Source organism: Myotis brandtii, unplaced genomic scaffold, assembly GCF_000412655.1.
Source record: "Myotis brandtii unplaced genomic scaffold, ASM41265v1 scaffold517, whole genome shotgun sequence".
In the NCBI taxonomy this organism is placed as follows: domain Eukaryota; kingdom Metazoa; phylum Chordata; class Mammalia; order Chiroptera; family Vespertilionidae; genus Myotis; species Myotis brandtii.
Genome location: NW_005369706.1, coordinates 1,083,835 through 1,107,127, shown reverse-complemented (window position 1 = coordinate 1,107,127; position 23,293 = coordinate 1,083,835). Strand labels below are relative to the sequence as shown.

Below are 23,293 nucleotides of genomic sequence, written 5' to 3'. Positions count from 1 at the left end.
GTGGCGGCCCCCCCCCCCCCCAGTGCATGAATTTCATGCACTGGGCCTCTAGTTAGTAATAATTGCACCAGTCCGCAGAAGGCAGCCGGTTGATGATTCTCTCATAATTATCATTGATGTTTCTCTCTCCCTCTTCCTTCCTCTCTGAAAGCAATAAAAATATATTAAAAATGCAAAAAGAAAAAATGGACAAAGAACCTGAATGTACACTTCTCCAAAGAGGATATATGAATGGCCAATAAGCACATGGAAAGGTCCTCAACATCCTTAGTCATCAGGGAAATGCAAATCAAAACCCCAATAAGATATCACTTCATACCCATTAGGATGGCTACTATCAAAAAGACATATAACAACAACTCTTAGTGAGAATGTGGAAAAAATGGAATTCTCATAAACTACTAGTAGGAATGGAAATGGTGCAACCACTTTGAAAATCAACGTGGCAATTCCACAAAATATTAAGCATAGAGCTAGCTATCCTATAACCCAGGTATATACCCAAGAGAAATGAAAACATAGTCACACATTGTGTGCATGTGTGTGTGTTTGTGTGTGTAAATATTTTTTTCTTCTACCCTTCTAGGTTCTTGGGGGGAGGGCCTCTGCAACAAAAGACAGGTTAACAAGAGAAAAACAAATAGACATTTATGAACATGTAGATATCTATATAGTGACTCAAAAGTTTAGTTAAAACTTGGGCTTATATAGCATTTTATCAAAGGGACAAATATTTTAGAGAAATGACAAGATAAAGGAAAGGACCTTGATTATCTAGGGGAGGCAGATTGTAGGATGGCAAATATATGGGGGACTAAGGGAAGATAACATCTAGTCAGGTTTGCTATGTGAAGTCCTCTGGTATTGTGTCTGGGCTGATAAAGGTTTAGAGTTGTTAGTGATTAACTTATGTATAAATCTATATCCTGCTGTTAGGCAAATAGGGGGAGGGCAGAGAATTTTTTTATTTTTTTATTTTATCTGCTTCTTCTCAATTATCTTCAGTTCAAAAGAATCCAAAGAGGCATGTTTTTGGGTGGCAAATTCTTTTATCCTTCACAGCATTATTCATAATAGCTGAAAAGTGGAAACAACTCCCAAAGTCCATCAAATGATGAATGGGTAAAGAAAATGTTGTATGTTCATATAATGGAATATTATTTGGCAATAAAAAGAAATGAAGTACTGATATATGCTACAGCATAGATGAAACTTGAAAAAATTACGTTAAATGAAAGAAGCTGCGACTCTTAATAGGAGGAGAATCAAGATGGCAGTGTAGGTAAACATTGGTACTTGCTGCCTCCCACAACCACATCAAAATTACAACTAAAATACAGAAAAACCATAATTCAGAAATGCCTGAAATCTGGCTGAAAGTAAGTCATACAACTAGAGAAGTAAAGAAGAAAGCACATTGAGACTGGTAGGAAGGGTGGAGGCGCGGAACAGGCTAGTCCAACATCCAGTGTGGCTGTTTTTTATTTAGGAGAGGTATTTCAGCTACAGAGGCCTCCTGTGAGGAGCAAGGGGTCTCAGCTGCATACCAGCCCACCAGCACAGGGTTCCAGAACTGGGAAGAGAAGTCCCCATAATTTTGGGCTATAAAAACCAGCAGGGATTATGGCTAAGTGACATGGAGGCTCCTGGAGCCCCAGGCAGTCCTCTTAAAGGGCTGGTGCGTGAACTTACACAGTGCCACTTCCTCTGAGCTCCAGTGCCGAGAAGCTGCTTTGGGGGATCCAGGGACATACAGGGAGAAACTGGATTGTCTGGCTTCGGGGCAGGAAATCAGAGGCAGCTTTCTCCCAGATGGGGGAGGGAGTGGGGGAGAGGAGAGTGTGCTCCCAGAGGTCATTGTTCCTGTGCTGGGACCTCCTCTGTTGCAGAGCTATATTTGAGTTTCCATCAGCGTGGCCTCACTGTTCGCTCCACCCTGGTGATTGATTCCCTGAGACCCCACCCAATCCAATTTGCAGCCCCACCCAAGCTGTTTGCAGCAGCTTTTCCATATGAATGACTTGTCCCATAGGAACATTGACAAGAGAGAGAGACATCAATTGGCTGCCTCCTGCACACCCTCTACTGATGATGGAGCCCGCAACCCAGGCATGTGCCCTGAGCAGAAATCATACTGGGGACCCCTTGTTTCACAGCTGGGCCTCACCTGAGTACTTCCAAGCCCAATACAAGTAGCAGCCATCTGCAGATTGCTCTGTAGCTCCTGCTGGGTTGCCACAGGCAGTCGCTGACTTTGCACCTCCCAGGAGGCCCCAGAGCCAGTGCACCTGGTGGATAGCTTCAGACCATACCAGATTACAACTCTACACATCCACAAGCGACACACTCAAGGGGCAGACTCAGTGAGTACCAAAGCCCTACTGAAGCAAGTCATGCTTCATAGGGGTATCTCCTGCACAGCAGCTCTTCCACTGTAGTCACAGCTAGTCCTCATAGCCAATTGGTCTGGAGGTAACTTCCTCCCAGTGACATCAACAGTAATCAAGGCTCAACTACAAGACTGTGAACACAGCCTACACAGGGGTGCACCTAGAGGGCCCAGTTTAGGTGACTGGGGAGGCTGAGCCACTCGGCTTTACAAGACACCTACTACACAAGGCCATTCTACCAATTCCAGGAAACAAAGCAGCTCTACCTAATACATAGAAACAAACACAATGAAGCAGCCAAAGTGTGGAAACAAAGAAACATCTCACAAATGAAAGAAATGGAAGCAAGCAAACTACTGGATACAGAGTTCAAAACAATGGTTATAAGGTTGCTCAAATATCTTAATGAAAGCTTCAAGGCAATTAGTGAGACGTTTAAGAATCTTAGTGAGAACAAAGACATGAAAAAGGACCAGTTAGAAATTAAGTATACATTAACTGAAATAAAGAATAATTTACAGTGATTCAACAGTAGAATAGAGGATTCTGAGAATCAAATCAATGAGTTGGAATATGAGGAAGTAAAAATCACCCAATCAGAAGAGCAAAAAGAAAAAGTAAAAAAATATGAAGATAGTGTAAAGAGCCTCTGGGACAACTTTCAGAGTACCAATATTCACATTATGAGGGTGCCAGAAGGAGAAGAGAGAGGGTAAGATATTAAAAACCTACTTGAAAAAATAACCCCTACATGGTTAAAGAAATAGACTTACAAGTCTAGGAAGCTCAGAGTCCCAAATAAGAGGAGCCCAAAGAAGCCCACACCAAGACACATCATAATTAAAATGCTAAGGGTTAAAGACAAAGAGAGACTCTTAAAAGCAGCAAGAGAAAAGCAGTTAGTTACCTACAAGGGAGTGCCCATACGACTGTCAGCTGATTTCTCGACAGAAATTTTGCAGGACAGAAGGGAGTAGCAAGAAATATTCAAAGTGATGAATAACAAGGATCTACAACCAAGATTACTCTACCCAGTAAAGCTAGCATTTAGAATTGAAGGTCAGATAGCTTCACAGACAAGAAAAAGCTAAAGAAGTTTATCACCACCAAACCAATATTACATGAAATCTTGAATGGTATCCTATATAATAAAAGGCTAATATGCAAATCAACCGAACAGCGGAACAACCAGTCGCTATGATGCACACTGACCACCAGAGGGCAGACGCTCAACGCAGGAGCTGCCCCCTGGTGGTCAGTGCACTCCCACAGGGGGAGCACCGCTCAGCCAGAAGCCGGGCTCACGGCTGGTGAGCACAGTGGCAGTGGCAGGAGCCTCTTCCGCTTCCGCGGCAGCACTAAGGATGTCCAACTGCCGGCAAGGGTTCCTGGACTGCAAGAGGATGCAGGCCGGGCTGAGGATCCCCCCACCCCCCCAAGTGCACGAATTTTGTGCACTGGGCCTCTGGTTCTTTAAGAAAAGGAAGAAGAAAAAGAAGAAGAAGGAGGAGAAGAAGAAATATGAACAATAAAATGGCAATACATACATACCATACCTATCAACAATTAAATCTAAAAATCAAAATAAATGAAAAAGAAATCTAATGAACAAAATAAACTGGTGAATAAAATAGAATCAGAGACATGGAAACATGGAGCAGACTGACCAATCTCAGAGGGAAGGGGAAGAGGGGGACGAGAAGAGATTAACCAAAGATTTTATATGCATATATGCATTACCTATGGACACAGACAATAGGGTGGTGAAGGCCTGGGGCTGGGTATGAACCAGGTGGAGGGGGCAGTGGGGGGAGGGGGAAGGGAAACATCTGTAATACTCTCAAAAGAATCTGCATATTGTATGATTCCATATGAAATGTCCAGAATAGGCAAATCCATTGAGACAGAAAATAGATTAGGGGTTGCATAGGGCTAGTGGTTGCCTAGGTGACAGTGTTTCTTTTTTTTTTTTTAATATATTTTATTGATTTTTTTACAGAGAGGAAGGGAGAGGGATAGAGAGTTAGAAGCATCGATGAGAGAGAAACATCGATCAGCTGCCTCCTGCACACCCCCCACTGGGGATGTGCCTGCAACCAAGGTACATGCCCTTGACCGGAATCGAACCCGGGACCCCTCAGTCCGCAGGCTGATGCTCTATCCACTGAGCCAAACCGGGCAGGGCGACAGTGTTTCTTTTGGGGGTGATGAGATGTTCTAAAATTGATTGTGATGATGGTTGCATAACTCTGTGAATATACTAAACACCATTGATATGTACACTTTAAATGGGTGAATTGTATATGTGAATTACATTTCAATACAGATGTTTTCTATCTATATATAAAAGCCTAAATGACCATTACAACCGAATGACTGGAATGACCCATGGACTAGTCGCTATGACGTGCACTGACCACCAGGGGCAGACGCTCAATGCAAGAGCTGCCCCCTGGTGGTCAGTGCACTCCCACAGCCAACCTTCCGCACCTGGCCCGGTGACAGTCGCCTCCTCTCCTGACCCCATTGGAGCCTTTGGCCCCAGGCTGGGTCAGGGAACTGGGGGTGGGTGGTGGTGGACGCAGCCCCTTTCCCAAGGGGGCTGAGGACCAGCTCCCTCGTTGAGGCTGGCAGCCAACCTCCCACGCCCTGTCTCTCCCCTGGGCCAGCAGGTCCCAATCGGCCCGTGGTCCCTCCCCCTGTCCTGCCTTTGGCCAGCAGGCCCAGATCAGCCCAGCCCTGATCAGCCCTGATCGCCTGCTAGGCCTAGGGACCCCACCCATGCATGAATTCATGCACCAGGCCTCTAGTATCAGAAATAAAAACAAGAGATAAAGTATGAGAGGCAGGGTTAGCCTTGGGGTAGGAAGAGTGGCTATTATTCTATCACTGTGTGCTCTGAATTTAATAGCTCAGGATACTTAAAATAGCTACCCAAAATATCATCTGCTTTGCCTTAGATGGTGCTTGAAATAGTCTTTTCCTGATGATTCCTTTAAAAGTCCAATCTTACCCTGGCCAGTGTGTTCAGTGGTTAGAGCATTGGCCCATATACCAAAGGATCACAGTTCAATTTCTAGTTACGGGTATGGGGTACAGGTTCCATCCCTGGCCCAGTTGGAGTGTGTGTGGGAGGGAACCAATCTCTCACATCCATGTTTCTCTCTCTCTCCCTCCCTACCTGCTTTCCACTCTCTCTGAAAAACAATGGGAAAATATCCTTGGGTGAGAATTAACAACAAAAAAAGTCCAATCTTTAGTTCCCAAAACTTCCCTGTATAAAATACCAATACTTTAGGGAAAGATGATATCTTAAGTAATCAACCACTATTTTTACAGATACTAGTGGACTATTGGTAGAAATTAATAGTAAAGAAACAAAATGGGATATAGTAGGGCATGGAAAAGGGTTGAGAATGGTCAGTACCGGAAAGTGAAGTGCTGAATAAGAATGTGAGAAGTCATCAAAAGAAAATTTCAGCTACATTGGAGTATTCCTAAAGTAGGTGCTATTGACTTACATTGCCTAAATCATACACTCTTGATAAAATTGAGATTTTTGCTCTTTACCAAAAAAAAAAAAAAAAAAAAAAAAAAGGAAAGAATGAGAATTGCTCAGATTCAAGGTTGCAGGTGAGACATTTGCTTAGCACCTTTAATGTATGCTTTTGCAGAAATTGCTTCCTGACTCATTGCCACAAAATGATTTATAAAATAATGATTTGGGGAGGTTAACTGCAAGTGTCATCTAGAACATGCAACATTAGGTATAAATAGACTTGTAAAACTAATAGAGTGCATCATTAAGGAATATCCTGGATTTTTTTACACCCAGCCTATATAGCTAGTATAAATAGGCCTTTAAGGTCAAATCAGAGAAATTCATCCTTAAAAAAAAATTTTTCCTGCCTGGCCAGCGTGGCTCAGTGGTTGAGTGTCGACCTATGAACCAGGAGGTCATGCTTCGATTCCTGGTCAGGACACATGCCCAGGTTGTGGGCTCAATCCCCAGTGTGGGGCGTGCAGGAAGCAGCTAATCAATGATTCTCTCTCTCATAATTGATGTTTCTCTCTCTCTCCCTCTCCTTTCCTCTCTAAATCAATAAAAATACATATTACAAAATATTTTCCATTTCCTTTGTTTTACATATTTATTCTAGAAAATTCAGACAGCCTAAAAAGTTATAATGAAAGTAAAATTTACCTGAAATCCCATTATTAGTAAAAATACCGTTAAAGATGCTTTTAGATATCTTTCTATGCATATACATACATAATTTTATGTAAATAGACTTATACTATATGTTGCAGAAAAACAAGACTTGGCATTATAGTTGATTGTGAATCTTTTTTTTTTTTAAATATATTTTATTGATTTTTTACATAGAGGAAGGGAGAGAGATAGAGAGTCAGAAACATCAATCAGCTGCCTCCTGCACATCTCCTATTGGGGATGTGCCCGCAACCCAGGTACATGCCCTTGATCGGAATCGAACCTGGGACCTTTCAGTCCGCAGGCCGACGCTCTATCCACTGAGCCAAACCGGTTTCGGCTGATTATGAATCTTTTAAAGACATTTCTTTTATTTATTTATAATTTTCAAGTTTCCAAAGAAAAAACTAGATCCAAGATCTGTGGTTTTCTAACTAATTAGATAATTTGTACAATGTATATGGTTATTGGTTAAATTAATATAAAGCTAGTAAGATGATCTTTTTTAAAAAATATATATTTTATTGATTTTTTACAGAGAGGAAGGGAGAGGGATAGAGAGTTAGGAACATCGATGAGAGAGAAGCATCGATCACCTGCCTCCTGCACACCCCCTACTGGGGATGTGCCTGCAACCAAGGTACATGCCCTTGACCGGAATTGAACCTGGGACCCTTCAGTCTCCAGCCCGATGCTCTATCCAGTGAGCCAAACCAGCTAGGGCTAGTAAGATGATCGTAATAGCTTATTTAATTAATATAGGAATAATTTATGAAATAACAAAAATCCATTAGTAGACATATTTATGGTTCTTTTTAATTCTCTAAATCATATTACAGTATAAGTATTTAGCAGTTAGCCCAAGTCTTGGAATTAAGGGGCTACATTCCAGAATGCTAAAGCTAGACTCTGTAGCATAACAGTTTGACAAAAAAGAGTCCTTATCTCTTTATATGATCTGTCAAGAGTAACAGAGAATCTGAAACTTAACATAGAGAACAGACATGATCAAATTTAATCTTAAGTCCTTCATCTTAGCCTGGTTGGCCAGATTAAAAGGATCCGTAGTTAGCTTCCTGAGTAGTAAATATTCTTCTCCTTCAGCTTTCTTATCAGGACAGAGAAAGGCAGTTTGTAGTATAATGTCTAAATAAACAAAGTGTTTATGTAAATGATATCTACCCAAGCCTTAGAAGGATGAGGAGGCTTGCTCTAAGAGAGCTGACACCCCAAGCACTTTGTCCCATGAGGACATTATTCCCTGTATTATACAAAGTGGTCCACAGGGACTCTGTCCATTCTATATATTTTTTAAATCCTCTGGTATGGTGTCATCTATGACATATTCTTTTGTCAAGTGCATGCTTTCCTGGCATGTGCACGTGCACATGCACACACAAAGTCTTTTGTGATTTTGATTGGAATTGCATTGAATTTACAGATCAATTTGAGAACTGAATTTTTATGAGATTACTCTTCCAACCCATGGAATGCATATAATAATTCCATTTGTTTAGGTGTGCTTTAGTGCTTTTCCAATAAAGTTGTATTAAAATGCATCTTGTCGCCTGGCTGGTGTGGCTTAGTGGTTGAGCATCGACTCATGAACCAAGAGGTCATTGGTTCGATTCCTGGTCAGGGCATATGCCCAGGTTGTGGGCTCGATCCCCTGTGGGGGGCGTGCAGGAAACATCGATCAATGTTTCTATTTCTCTGCCCCTCTCCATTCCTCTCTCTAAAATCATTAAAGGCATATTTAAAAAATAAAATGACTTGTCTGAACAGACTTTGCTGGTAGCATGTAGAAATGTATTTAAAATGCATCTTTCCCATTTTTATCCTTATGTCTTGCAGTTTTATCCCTAGGCACTTTATATATGTTTTTTGGATATCTTTATATATATATATGAAGTCTTGGAGGCCACTGAGAATCTGAGATTGACACTACTTATAGAAAGGTCAAGATTAGAGGAATGGAGGATGTATATTTAGAACCTAATGACAACAGCATTATACACTGGTGGTATGGTATGAGAATAGAATTCTCCAAGTGTAACCCAGAATCTCAAGTTATGCCACTGAGTGGCAAACACAGTTTAGGTGTAATTATGTTTACCTAGTGGGAAGACTTTCTTTCATTTTTATTCTTTATTTGAAAACTTGTTATTGAAAGATACATATGTAATCAATAAAGATACATGTATATATATATATATTTATTGATTTTTTTACAGAGAGAAAGGGAGAGGGACAGAGTCAGAAACATTGGTGAGTGAGAAACATTGATCCGCCACCCCCCACACACCTCCTACTCGGGATGTGCCCGCAACCAAGGTACATGCCCTTGACCGAAACCAAACCTGGGACCCTTCAGTCCGCAGGCCGGCGCTCCATCCACTGAGCCAAACCAGTTAGGGCTGGATATCTTTTTAAAATATATATTTTTATTGATTTCAGAGAGGAAGGGAGAGGGAGAGAGATAGAAACATCAATGATGAGAGAGAATCATTGATTGGCTGCCTACTGCACATCCCCTACTGGGGATTGAGCCTTCCTTCTGTACCATGCTTCCATGTCTCTGGATCCATTCAGTTCATCAGTTTATTTTGTTAATTAGAGTCCACTTATGAGTGAGATGATGTGACACTTGTCTTTCTCTGACTTTAAGTCACTAACTTGATATTAGGTTAGATTCATTTGTTTCATATGGTTTAATTTTTAGAGATATTTTCCCACCTTGATTTAATTCTTTATTATAATTTTACAATGCAGTTACATGTTTTTATAGTAAAATGATCCAACAAATACATTCAAAGTTTGCATTTGAATATTCCCTACAAAAGGTAACTATTTTTTAAGTTCTTGATTTATGCTTTTATTGCTTGTTTGTTTTTCAAATTGTGGTAGAATGTTCGTAACATAAAATTTACCACTTTTAACCCTTTTTTAAGTGTATAATCCAGTATCATTAAGTACATTTGCATTGTTTTGCAATAATCACCTCTACTCTATTCATCTCCAGAACTTTTTCATAATTCAAAACTGAAAATTTGTAACTGTTAAACAGTAACTTCCTATTATCCAGCCCCTGGTAAACTATTCTTTGTGAATCTATATGAATTTGACTCTTCTAGGTACCTCATATAAGTAGAATCAGGCAACATATGTCCTTTTGTGTTTGGTTTATTTCACTTAGCTTAATGTTTTCAAAGTTTATCCATGTTGTAGCATGTGTCAAAATTTTATTTTCTTTTAAGGATTAATAATATTACATTGGCCTTGGCCGGTTTGGCTCAGTGGATACAGTGTCGGCCTGTGGACTGAAGGATCCCAGGTTCAATTCTGGTCAAGGGCACATGCCCAGGGTGTGGGCTTGATCCCCAGTAGGGGGCGTGCAGGAGGAAGCCAATCAATGATTCTCTCTCATCATTGATGTTTCCATCTCCCTCTCCCTTCCTATCTGAAATCAATGAAAATATACTTTTAAAAAATATTACATTGTATGTATATACCACATTTTGTTTATCCATTCATCCATTAATAGATATTGCTTCCACTTTTGGGCTATTATGAATAATGCTGCTAGGAGCACAGGTATACAAATATCTGTCCAAGTCCCTGCTTTCAATTTTTGAATATATACTCAGAAATGGAATTGCTGGATCATATGGTAATTCTGTATTTAATGTTTTTAAGTAGCTGCCATACTGTTTTCCATTGTTGTTTAAATGAAACTAACACAAAATATAATGAGCTCATGGATTTTAACATTTTATATGGTTCAATCCATTGCACTCACTATTGTATCACAATGAAAGCTCCTTCAACTTGACTCCTGTACATATTATTGTAGTTTTTGATATCTTCCTTGCTTTCTGGAATGAGGAAGTATTTGAGGCTGAACTTGTATATTTCCTGTTCCAAGCTTGGAACCAGTCTTTCCTCTTAAAACATTCTGGTTCTTTTTAGTGGGAAATAGTATTTAGAGACAACCATCTGAATGCTAGGGATACTCATTGCTACGGTGGTCGTAGGCCTTGTCAGTGAAGGACAAAGCTATAAAATGTGGGGGGTTTTCTTTCATAATAGAAAATATATAACAAATTCATACTATTTTCAATTAAAATTAGGATCATAGAGCTCTTTTCCCCTTTGATTTTATACTTGTATCTCTTTAATCCTGCACTTGACCCATTCAATGAAAAATCATTGCATACATATCATATTTCTTATACTTTGCTCGTTTCTAGGAATGCTCATTAAAAGCTTACATTTGGCCTTGTCAGTATCGCTTAGTGGTTGAGCATCGACTTATGAACCAGAAGGTCACTGTTGATTCCCGGTCAGGGCATATGCCTGGGTTGCAGGCTCTATCCCCAGTAGGGGGTATGCAGGAGGCAGCCTATCAATGATTCTCTCTCATCATTGATGTTTCTATTTCTCTCTCCCTTTCCCTTCCTCTCTGAAATGAATAAAAACATATATTTTTTAAAAAACTTCCACTTGATCTACTTTATTATTTTTTTTAATCTGAATGAGGACTTTTATTTTTTGTTCATCAGATATATTTGCATTGGCTTCTAATAAAAACTGCTGAGCAGCCCTGGCTGGATGGCTCAGATGGTTGGAATGTCACCCCACACACCAAAAAGGTTTCAGGTTAGATTCCCAGTCAGGGCACATATCTAGGCTGCAGGTTCAATCCCCAGTTGGGGTATGTACAGGAAGGTAACCCATCAATGTTTCTCTCACACATCGATGTTTCTTTCCAATCACTTGGAGGAGAGATACAGCAACAGGGTGGTAATATTAAGAAACCCACTTCTGTCTAGCTACCTCTGTGGAGAAAAAGGAGCACACTGGTCTGGAAAAGCAGAGCTTGATTCTGTGTACTGAAAGTCATTCTGCTAATCTAGTTCTTGAAATTACTGAGTAATTACTAATGAATTAGGATGAAAAAAGTATAGTAAATAAACTAGTAACGTGGTTGTTTATTATCAAGTATTATGGACTGTACACAATTGTGTGTGCTGTACTTTTATACAATTGGCAGCACAGTAAGTTTACACCAGCATCACTACAAACATGAGTAATGTGGTATGCTAGAATGTTACAATGGCTACATTACTGGGTGACAGGAATTTTTCAGCTTCATTATGTATGGGACCACTGTCTTATATGAGTTTGTTACTGCCTGAAATGTTATGTGGCACATGACTGTATTTCCATTAACTTACATTAAACTCAGATTCCAGTAACTACAATGGTATTACGCCCCTTAGTTGGCAGTGTCAAAGGAAAGATAAATAGGCTATTGATACTAAAACAAACAAAACAAAATTTTATCACCACTGGATGTTTTACTAGAACAAGGTAACATGATAGCACAAGACAATTTGTTATCCTGGATCCTTAGCCTTTTGGTCAGTTGGACTAGCAGGTGAACTCTATTGTTGAAGAAAACATTTGTCCAAAACGGTTTCTCTTACCATGTTGGTGCTGATGCCTACAATTGCACTGAGTTTTATTCTTTGAAGTGATTGACCCATATTAAAGTAAGAATATCTTTGGAGAGCTAAAATTCAGATAAATAATTAACACATTAGAGTGAATAAAATTTTTTTTGGTAAGAGAACATTTATTGGGTAAACTAGAGATAGAGAAGGTAACTCCTAGGAGAAATGGGCTTAGGAAACAAGTTATAGAAGTAAAGGAAGAGCCCTTGGAGTTTGGGAGTGAGGAACCTAATGGTAAAATGGGGGGGGGGGGCGGATGTAGGAAGGAGGGGCCAGGGAAAAAGAAAGGCAAGGCCGTGCTCCTGGGAGAGCACATAGAGTGAATAAATTTATGAAGATTTTCCATTGTCACATTCCAAATAAGTTTGGAAAAAGAAAGAACTAGGTAGAGCATAGGGGAGAACTGCTTGGAGACCAGACTTCTTTTGCAAACCCAGACAGAGGAAGCATGATAGCACTAGACACATGCCAAGTAGGGGGTGTGAAAATAAGCTTGTAAGACCTGATGATGCATTTGGACACTCACCATTTTATGTTAGTTGTATGAGACTCAGCAACCAGACATTGGCTGTGTATTAGCAAATGTCAATTGTCAAAAGTACTAGCATTTTAAGTAACTATTAGAATGGAGTAAAAATTTAAGAATAGCATGGATATTATTTAATTATATTAGATATATATTTTATAACTTATTTTATAATACATGAATATAATTTGAAATAAAGTCACTTTGTAATATATGTATATATCAGTCAACATTTACCCTTCCTACTCAACATACTAAATAAGTACATAAATATTTTCAGACACCCAAATAGAAAACACAAGTCTGAACTCATTTAAGACAGGGAATACTTTATTCAAACCCATCAGAGAAATTGACAATTTGGATCTGTAACAAAGCATTGTGTTTTAAAGCATAGGCCAGTAATTGTATATGAGAGTGTACACTGCTCTACATACAAATGAACTGATCAGACCAGAACTTTTCAATGTTTAAAACAGAATAAGTTTCCCTGTAAAAGCAGCACCGTTGTGACATTTTAAATTTAGTATTCCTCTCCTTCTTCCTCACCCTCTCCTTCAACAGAATCCACACCAACTTCCTCATAATCCTTCTCAAGGGCAGCCATGTCCTCACGGGCCTCAGAAAACTCTCCTTCCTCCATGCCCTCACCCACGTACCAGTGGACAAAGGCACGCTTGGCATACATCAGGTCAAACTTGTGGTCCAGGCGAGCCCAGGCCTCAGCAATAGCTGTGGTGTTGCTCAGCATGCACACAGCTCGCTGTACTTTGGCCAGGTCTCCACCAGGGACCACAGTGGGAGGCTGGTAGTTAATGCCAACTTTGAAGCCAGTGGGGCACCAGTCCACAAACTGGATGGTACGCTTGGTCTTGATGGTAGCAATGGCAGCATTGACATCTTTGGGGACCACGTCACCACGGTACAACAGGCAGCAAGCCATGTATTTACCATGGCGAGGGTCACATTTCACCATCTGGTTGGCTGGCTCAAAGCACGCATTGGTGATTTCTGCTACAGAAAGCTGCTCATGGTAGGCTTTCTCAGCAGAGATGACAGGGGCATATGTGGCCAGAGGGAAGTGGATGCGGGGATAGGGCACCAGGTTGGTCTGGAATTCAGTCAGATCAACATTCAGGGCTCCATCAAACCTGAGGGATGCAGTGATGGAGGACACAATTTGACCTATCAACCTATTCAAGTTAGTGTAGGTTGGGCGCTCAATATCGAGGTTTCTACGACAGATGTCATAGATGGCCTCGTTGTCAACCATGAAGGCACAATCAGAGTGCTCCAGGGTGGTGTGGGTGGTGAGGATGGAGTTGTAGGGCTCAACTACAGCTGTGGAGACCTGGGGGGCTGGGTAAATGGAGAACTCCAGCTTGGACTTCTTGCCATAATCGACGGAGAGACGTTCCATCAGCAGGGAGGTGAACCCAGAACCAGTTCCCCCACCAAAGCTGTGGAAAACCAAGAAGCCCTGAAGGCCTGTGCACTGGTCAGCCTGTTAGAAAAGAATAGAGGAAACATAGTTATTGCTTTTTGTGATGTATTTTCACTTTCCATACATTCCAAGGATATAAATCTTACTTTGACAAGAAACACTTTTAAAAAATGTCTTCCTTAGGCTCATTGATTTCTTTATTCTTGAGAAGAAACATACCAGTTTCCGAATTCGGTCCAGGACCAGGTCAATGATCTCCTTGCCGATGGTGTAGTGTCCACGGGCATAGTTATTGGCAGCATCTTCCTTGCCTGTGATCAGCTGCTCAGGGTGGAAGAGCTGGCGGTAGGTACCAGTGCGAACTTCATCTGCAAAAAGGAAACAAAGCAGCTGCCCATCACTAACAACCTGCACAGCCTGCTCAACCCCAAGGCCTCAACAGAGCCCCCAGGACACACCTCCTGTCCCAGACCCCCGGGATCTTACTTGGGTTACTGAGGTCAACTCACCAATGACTGTGGGTTCCAGGTCTACAAACACTGCCCTGGGCACATGCTTGCCAGCGCCTGTCTCACTGAAGAAGGTGTTGAAGGAGTCATCTCCCCCGCCAATGGTCTTGTCACTTGGCATCTGGCCATCGGGCTGGATGCCGTGTTCCAGGCAGTAGAGCTCCCAGCAGGCATTGCCGATCTGGACACCAGCCTGACCAACATGGATGGAGATGCACTCACGCTGTTAAAAGGAAACAAGAAAAATTGTAATATTAGGTTGTGGTAGCATTTTGAATTTTCAGTAGATTTAAAAAAATATTTCTAGTAACATGCAGGTTGTCTTCAAATTTATCAGAGGTCACCTCCCTAACATGATAAAAATGATTTTAAAGAAAGCACCTGCTACAAATGCTGCATATGGGTGTGGCCTGAATAATGTTGCACTGTTGCATATGGTGCAAGTCCATTGTTCCCACAGGCATGCTTAAATAAATTTTCCATATTTAAAAAATATTCAAAGCACAGATTTTATAAAATGAAGTTAATTAAATGATTTAAAATTAAATCATTAATTGGAATCAATATTACTACCACCTTCCCCTTTAAATAAAGATAAGAGTTTCTTCTAAATATGATTTAGTATTTCAACATGGACATCTGCACTGCAGCTGAGGCTAGAAGCCACACCCTTCTGCAGACTATCTGCAGAATCCATCTGTACCAGGGGGTTGGAAGCTCAGCAAGGGCTGACTCCTGCCTTGCTGAATTTGTGGTGCCTGGTGTTAGCCTGCACTGTCTGCTACATTATTTAACAGAGCAAGCTCTATTTCCAGAAACTGCCTACATGATCTCATTGTGCCATTCTGCCAGTTTTCCTCCTCTGAGCCAGGCTAGGACCATATGCCTAAATTGAAATGAATTAATGAAGATGCATTCGAACAAAAGACAGCTGGACACAGAGTATAATTCTTCTTTGTCTGCAGCAATTTCATTACTTTTTAAAAAAGTTTCCCCAGAATTTTCTCCACTGTAAAAAACTGAAAAATTATGAGTATCTTTATTTTTTATGAGTTTCTTTAAAACAACAGTTCCTAAATTAGAAACAAATATCACATGAGAAGCTACCAAAGAACCCAGTGAAAGAATAATGAAATATATATTTTAAAAAACAAAATAGTACCTATTTTAATTGAGATTTTTCTACTCACCGTAAAATGTTCATACTAATCACATTCAATAGATATTTTCTTCTCTATGGTCTTTATGGCTACAGCTTCTATTGTCTGTCCATTGTCTCTTCACTGACACGGGGGGGGGGGGGAGGGGCAGGGAAGGGCGTTTCCCTGGGTCCTGAACATTGGGGTACCCTGGCTCACTCACACACTGGTCTTTTTCATTGAACATGCGGCCAAGACACACACACACACACACACACTCTCTCTCTCTCTCTCTCTCTCTCTCTCTCTCTCTCTCGTCAGTCAGGGTGGGGTAGCCAAGGGCCAGACTTTAAAGGGCTTGTCAAATGAATTGTGATTTTGCTCCTCAAGTAAAATTATTTCATCTAAATGTTAGCAGTGAATGAAAAGCCTTTTAACGCCTACAGTTCTGCAATGATGAAAGACTTTTCACTAAGTCTTCTCTTGACAGAAGAGGTTTAGCAAGAGTGAACCCCGCCTAGTGGCTCCAAGGCCAGAGAAGCCAGAAACAAACAACGCCCCTGCGCCGCCCTGACGCCGGCACCAACAGAAACTAACCACTTTCCCCCATTAATATACGGGTATCTTTCTAAAATGCCGACTAACCAGCGAGGGAACTTTTTTTTTTTTTAAACTAACCCAAGGCTCCGCTCTATCCCAGTCCTTCTCTGCCCCCAACTCCTCCCGGATACACCCACCGACCCCTGGTCTTTTGGGCGACTCCTCCTCTCCCAGTCCCTCGGGAAACACGCGAAGAAGAAAAGAGCCTCTTGGAGTCACACGAATACAGTGTACACATACCCGGCGGCCAAGCAGGAGACGCCGCGATCTCTTTCCCTGCCCTAGACCCTTTCATCTCCAACAGATGGGCTGCTGTGGCTTGGAAAGGCTCAGATAACAAAAACCCTTCCACGTCGCCTTTGTTCTCCCCCGCGGTTCTGCGGCGCCCTGGGCGCAGTTCTTGCTGGGCTGGTGCACTCCGCACTGCGGCGGCGGCCGGCTCCAGGATTTGGGGTAGACGAAGGTTAACCGTGCCAACAAAGCGTAAGGCTACCCTTACCAAAGAAGTCGTAAAGGGAATGGGGCTTCAGATTTTCCAATAGACCCTGGAAGACTGACCCCACCCAACGGCCACAAAGACCCAGGGAAAACAAATTCTTACCATGGTTGCTGCTTTGAGGCTGCCGAGCGGATGGCGGAGAGGAAGAGGAGAGGTTGTTGTTGCTTCTTACAGCGCGACTCTTAGGCGGTCGATGTAAGAGAACCTGCGGCACATGGGCGGATGCAGCTCCCTATATACAACTCAGTCACCATGGGGATGGGCTGGGGCCTTTTCCAGTTGGTCCAGACCCCTCAATCTGCCCAGAGAAGCCACGACAGGAGAGTTGTGATTGGTGCAAACGACATGGGATGAGGTAATTTCTCCCCCACCCCCTTTTCCCTAGCATCCATAGACTGTTTGCATCCTTCAGACAAAGAGACCGAGAAAAAACAGTCGAGCATCCATTGTGGGGTGGGGCTGAAAAGGGGAGTGCAAAAAGGAAGAAAGAGAACTGGGGTCGGATAATTTTATGTTGCTTTAACCTCAAACTACAGTTAAAATCACCAATGTAAGGTTTTTTCCCAACACTTAATCGCAGAATTTGTGTTGTGATGAAATATTTAGTGGAAAATTACTCCCAGTTCCTCCGTCAAAGTACAGTATATTGAACTCGACCATATTCAGCGAGGATTCAACATTTCTAATTGCTTAAAAATAAAGTAGCAGAGACGACGGGAATGACGCTTAAAATGGCTTGGGTAAATGTGATTTTTTAAAGGTTCAATAATAGAGCCATCCAAAATGGTTTCCCTGGTTCCAGTAATTTATTTTCAGACCTACTTTTGCTCCCCTCCCCGAAATAGCTAAACAAAAATGGAAGATGGAAAGAATAACCATGCTAAATATGGAAGCACACAAGTGATTTTAACATGGCAATAATTAAGATCTAATGAACATACCGCAGTTAAAGAGTTTACTAGAAATATTCCTTTACCAGAAGTCTATGTAATATGAATCATGTTTCCTGATAAAGAATTGAGAAAATACAAGGAGAAAGAATTGAGTTGAGAAGCTAGTACTACCTGTGCATGCAGTTATATTTTACATTGTTCTGTTTTCTGAAATGAGAAAAATAAGTGAAACACCAAATTAAAAAGGAGAACTGTACAGTGGAAAAGGAAGACCATTTTGTAATGTTGCCTCCATCCACAGACAACTGTGTGATGGTAGCTCAATAACTGCATTTCTTTTTTTACGGATCTTATATGAATTCAGTAAAACTCTGAGAGGCAACTGTGGGAACTGTAGCCAGCCTCACACCGTTGCTATTCAACTAGAGACTGGTGGTTGCTCAATTGCCTCTTGGGACAAAAAGGCTTTGCTTTCACCCCTTAGGAAATGGATTGCAGTAACATTCTTTTGCTACTTGGAAAGGCTCCATTATCAACAAGGATAGGCTATGCAGAATAAGACGGGACTGAGTACTCCTGACATGGCTAATGAAATCTCAGAGGTAAAGAGGTTTGTAATGGTCACGAAGTTGAAAATTTGTATTTTCCCTTCGGTTTTCAGTGACATATTTTTAGGGTCTGCAGCACCATTTACAGTGCTCTGCAGAGCTCATTCATTCCTGCTGGGTTGGCCAGCAGAGCTGGGCTGAGAGGGAGGGGCTTGAAGACAGCTGCTACAGGTTGTGGTGTTACAGTGGTGGCCATGTAATTTTCTAGCCTGCTATCCACAGCTCTGCTTTACTTACTCTAATTTGCTTCAGTAGTCTTCCCTGGGAGAGGGGGAGGGACCCAACATACAGATTACTTTATCTACTTCTAGCGTAATTCATAGGAAAAATAATCTTTAACATCATCTTATCTTTCTTTAGCAAATAGAAGTATGTATCAGTAAAAAGACAGGAAAATTAAGAAGAACTTGAATGCTTCTTTCTAAGCTCAGAAGTACATTTAAGAAAAATAAGAATTAAATGTCATGGGCAAGTTTAAAGATTAATTAAGTAGCTCATTAAAAATATTTCTTTTAAAATTTTAATAATGAAATAAATTAGACACTGCTGCACCATGGTAAAGTGTACAAATCTTTTGGGAATGAAAGGCACAGTCTTGAATTTTATTTTCTTTACAATATAAAAAATATGTCATTGCCCAATGGTCTCAATTCTTTGTGCAATTTATGCTGAGGATTAAATAAAAGAGAGGAGGGTTCTTGCAATTGATTCTTTGTAATTCTATCTCAGAGCCATTCTGTTCCTTATGTAAATGAGGATTTTTTTTTTCTCCCTCTGGGCATAAGTAACAATAAGATCTAGGTCACAAATAGACTATATGAGCACTGATAATCTTAAATATATAAATGGGAGAGTAGAGGAAATAACTAATTTATTTTTGTTCCTCATTTAATTGCATGGAAACTATGGGAGGCAAAAAAAAATTTTTTTTTACTAGTTTATTTATCTTTACTGCCAATTTACATAAAATATTCCACTAATGGATTCATTCTTGTTCACAGTAAGATTAGCATAAAACATTTTTTCCCTTTCATAATATTGTGGAATTTAAATTATTTCTTCACAATCCTGGCCACTGTGGTTCCATTGATTGGAGGGTAATGGCATATACCAAAAGGTCTCGGGTTCCACTCTGGTCAGGCACATGCCTAGGATGCAGTTTTTTTTGTTTTGTTTTGTTTTTTTAAATATATATTTTATTGATTTTACAGAGAGAGGAAGGGAGAGGGATAGAGAGTCAGAAACATCGATGAGAGAGAAACATTGATCAGCTGTCTTCTGCACACTCCCCACTGGGTATGTGCCCGCAACCAAGGTACATGCCCTTAACCAGAATGGAACTTGGGACCCTTGAGTCCACAGGCCGACGCTCTATCCACTGAGCCAAACCGGCTAGGGCTAGGATGCAGTTTTTTTTTTGTTTTTTGTTTTTTACAGTGTAAAATTTTTATATTTAGAATTAGGCAGCTGGACTCAGTTTAGATGATTCCAATTTTGTTGGCAACATCCAAAGCATCATAGTCAGGAGCCAGTCGAACATATGCCTTCTTCTCGCCATCAGGCCTGATCAGGGTGTTGACCTTGGCCACATCAATGTCATAGAGCTTCTTCACAGCCTGTTTGATCTGGTCCTTGTTGGCCTTGAACACAGTGAACACCAGTGTATTGTTGTCTTCTATCTTCTTCATGGCTGACTCGGTGGTCAGCGGGAATTTGATGATGGCATAGTGGTCAAGCTTGTTTCTCCTGGGTGCTCTCTTCCGAGGGTATTTAGGCTGCCTCTGGAGCCTTAGTGTCTTTGGCCGTCGGAAAGTGGGTGACGTGCGGATCTTCTTTTTTGTGTGGCTGTGGACGCCTTTCAACACTGCTTTCTTTGCCTTCAAAGCCTTTGCTTTGGCTTCGGCTTTGGGAGGGGCAGTCGGCGCCATCTTCGTAAAAAAAAAAACACACAAAAAAACCCAAAAACAACAACAACAACAAAAACTAGGATGCAGTTTTGATCCCCGTTGGGGTGCATGCAGGAGGCAAGGAAGTTTTTCCCTCTCACATCATTGTTTCTCTCTCTCTCTCTCGCTCTATCTCTGGCTCTCTCTCTTCCTTTCTCTCTGAAAATCAATGAACATATCCTTGAATGAGGATTAAAAATAAGTCAATTATTCATTTGTGTGTCTATACCTCTCCTCCATTAACATGTGAATCCTAGTACCTGGCGAAGTGCCTAGCATACAGTAGACGTTATATACATGTTTATTGAATTAAATGAACAACTTCTGTCTGTGCATATTTTTTACTAACTATTATCATGGTTGGTAATTTAAAGGTATTTAATAAAGTATTTTACTTTTTTATACAATAAGAATGTACTGAGTGTCTATAGTAAGCCCTGGACCATTCTAAATACTATTAGAATTCAGAGGTAGTAGCATGGTCTCCTTTCACTAGAGTCTTCAATCTAATTGAAGAAATAAAACAAGTACATGTATCTAGGTTTGAGAATGGTAAGTGTGTGTGTATGGGAAGGAGTCTTGTAGACTCTATTGCATGTATCTAACTTATGTAGGGAACAAGAGTTGTCTAACACTTTTTTCTATTTCTTCACCTTCTACTTATCCCTAAATTCATTCCAATCTGGATTCTGCTCCTACCACTCCTTAAAACCACATGCCCTCCATGTTTGTTGCTAAATTCACTTGACACTTTTTAGTTCTTGTTGACCTATGAAAGTTTTGTTACAGTTGACTATTATCTCTTTCTTGAGACACTTTCTTCCCTTGGCCTCAAAAAGTCTACATTATCTGGGTTTCCCTCCTACATTTTTTGTGGTGTTTTCTTTTTTTCTCATTCTTTGCTGGTTCTTCCTCCTCTCCTAATCTTTAAATGTTGAAGTTCCTCAAGGTTCAGTCCTAGACCTTTTCCTCATTTTATTCTATGTGTTTCATCCACTCAATGGATAGTACATGCTTTCATTTCTAAGGCTGAAGATACTTTCTATATGCGAACGACATCTCTTCTTAGATTCAGATCCTATAGTAAACTTTCAATATCTGGCTGTTTTTCTCACAGGAATCCCAAATTGAACTAGTTATTTTCACATAATCATGTTCCTCCTACAAGGTTTTCTTGCTCAGTATAATGGAGCAGCATACACCTGATTTCTCACATCAGAAATGAGAATTACCCTTGACATCTCCCCTTTCTTTTTTGACCACCATAGAGTCCGTCACTAAGGCCTGTTAAATCTACCTTCTAGCCCTGGCCGGTGTGGCTCAGTTGGTTGAGCATCGTCCAGTGATTGAAAGGTCACCAGTTGGGTTGGGGCGTGTGCCCAAGTTGTAGGCTTGATCCCCGGTCAAGAAGCAGCCAATCGATGTTTCTCTCTCACATCCAGGTTTTCTCTCTCTCTCTTACTCTCTCTTACTCTCTCTCTAAAGCAGTGGTTCTCAACCTTCTGGCCCTTTAAATACAGTTCCTCATGTTGTGACCCCAACCATAAAGTTATTTTTGTTGCTACTTCATAACTGTAATTTTGCTACTGTTATGAATCGTAATGTAAATATCTGATATGCAGGATGGTCTTAGGCGACCCCTGTGAAAGGGTCGTTCGACCTCCAAAGGGGTCGCGACCCTCAGGTTGAGAACCACTGCTCTAAAGTCAGTAAAGACATATATTTTTTTAAATCTATCTTCTAGCCTGGACAGTGTGGTACAGTGGTTGAGCATCAAACCAGGAGGTCACGGTTCGATTCCCAGGCAGGGCACATGCCCAGGTTGCAGGCTCCATCCCCAGTAGGGGGCATGCAGGAGGCAGCAGATCAATGATTCTCTGTCATAATTGATGTTTCTATCTCTCCCTCTTCTTTCCTCTCTGAAATCAATAAAAAAATATATTTTTTAAAATCTACCTTCTAAATATCTCTCAAATCTTATTCTTTTCTTTCTATCTCTACTGCCTCCACTTTAGTAAGTACATTATCTCTTGTTTGGACAACCTCAGTACCCTCCTGGATTTCCTCTACATTCACTCCTACTCCTGCCCAGTCCAGTCTCCACACAATAGCCAGTGATCTTATTATAGCATATATCACAGATTATGTCACATAATATAGGTCATGTTAGTCCACTGTGTGAATCAAATCAATAGTTGCTTGTTAGTTTTAAGGTGAAGATACCAAATCCTTAATATTGCTCCTTCAATTTTTTAAAATTTTATTGATTTTTAGAGAGAGGAAGGGAGAGAAACACCGATGTGAGCGAGAAACATCTATCGGTTGCCTCCTGCACATGCCCGACTTGGGATCGAATCCAAAATCTGGGTATATGCCCTGTCCGGGAATTGAACCCAAAATCTTTTTGGTGTATGGGATGATGCTCCAATTAACTAGGCCACACCGGCCAGGGCACTCCTTCAGTTTGATAATAGAAGTAAATCTTATACTTAAAAATCCCCTAGAAGACATATTGATTTTAAATTACATTAAAGTTCAGATAATTTCCTGAGAGTTGATTTTGATAGAGAAAAGGGAGGCAAAGGGTATAAAAGCTGAATGTTCACTTAATAATTATGTATTATGCAATAAAAGTATGTTTTATGCATTCTTGTTTTTATGCAGTTTTTATAATAAAAATTTTAACAATATAAACCCATGAGTTCATAAAGATATTCCCATAAAGCAAAAATAAAAAAAAAAGATAGAAAAAGTGAATTAAAAATAATCATCTGATATCATTGCGTTACTGGAAGTAACTAGGGTACCGACTCCATACTCTACACAGTGACATTCAAATAAATACATACATACATACATAAATACATACATAAATAAATAAATAATTGAGCATTTGTCCTGCATTTCCAGTACAAACTGTATTTCAGGGTAACCAAATGACCCTGGTTATTTAGGGAAAATCATTCATTTATAGAATATGAATGCCAGCTAGTAAATATGGAAGTAAACA

At 40.6% G+C, this 23,293-nt stretch overlaps 2 protein-coding genes across 2 annotated transcripts; both read right to left on the bottom strand.

Annotated features, from left to right (window-relative positions):
• Positions 1–12,954: 12,954 nt before the first annotated feature.
• On the bottom strand, positions 12,955–17,284 carry LOC102242793 (tubulin alpha-1A chain). The gene is made up of 4 exons (XM_005877338.2): positions 16,939–17,284; positions 14,599–14,821; positions 14,309–14,457; positions 12,955–14,149 (listed from the first exon to the last, which is right to left on the bottom strand). Exons 1-4 carry the CDS (start codon positions 16,939–16,941, stop codon positions 13,169–13,171), a joined length of 1,356 nt encoding a protein of 451 aa, XP_005877400.1. The 5' UTR covers positions 16,942–17,284; the 3' UTR covers positions 12,955–13,168.
• Positions 17,285–19,791: 2,507 nt separating this feature from the next.
• LOC102238703 (60S ribosomal protein L23a) lies at positions 19,792–20,265 on the bottom strand. Its single transcript, XM_005877410.2, has one exon. It carries the CDS (start codon positions 20,263–20,265, stop codon positions 19,816–19,818), a length of 450 nt encoding a protein of 149 aa, XP_005877472.1. The 3' UTR covers positions 19,792–19,815.
• Between the last annotated feature and the right edge of the window lie 3,028 nt (positions 20,266–23,293).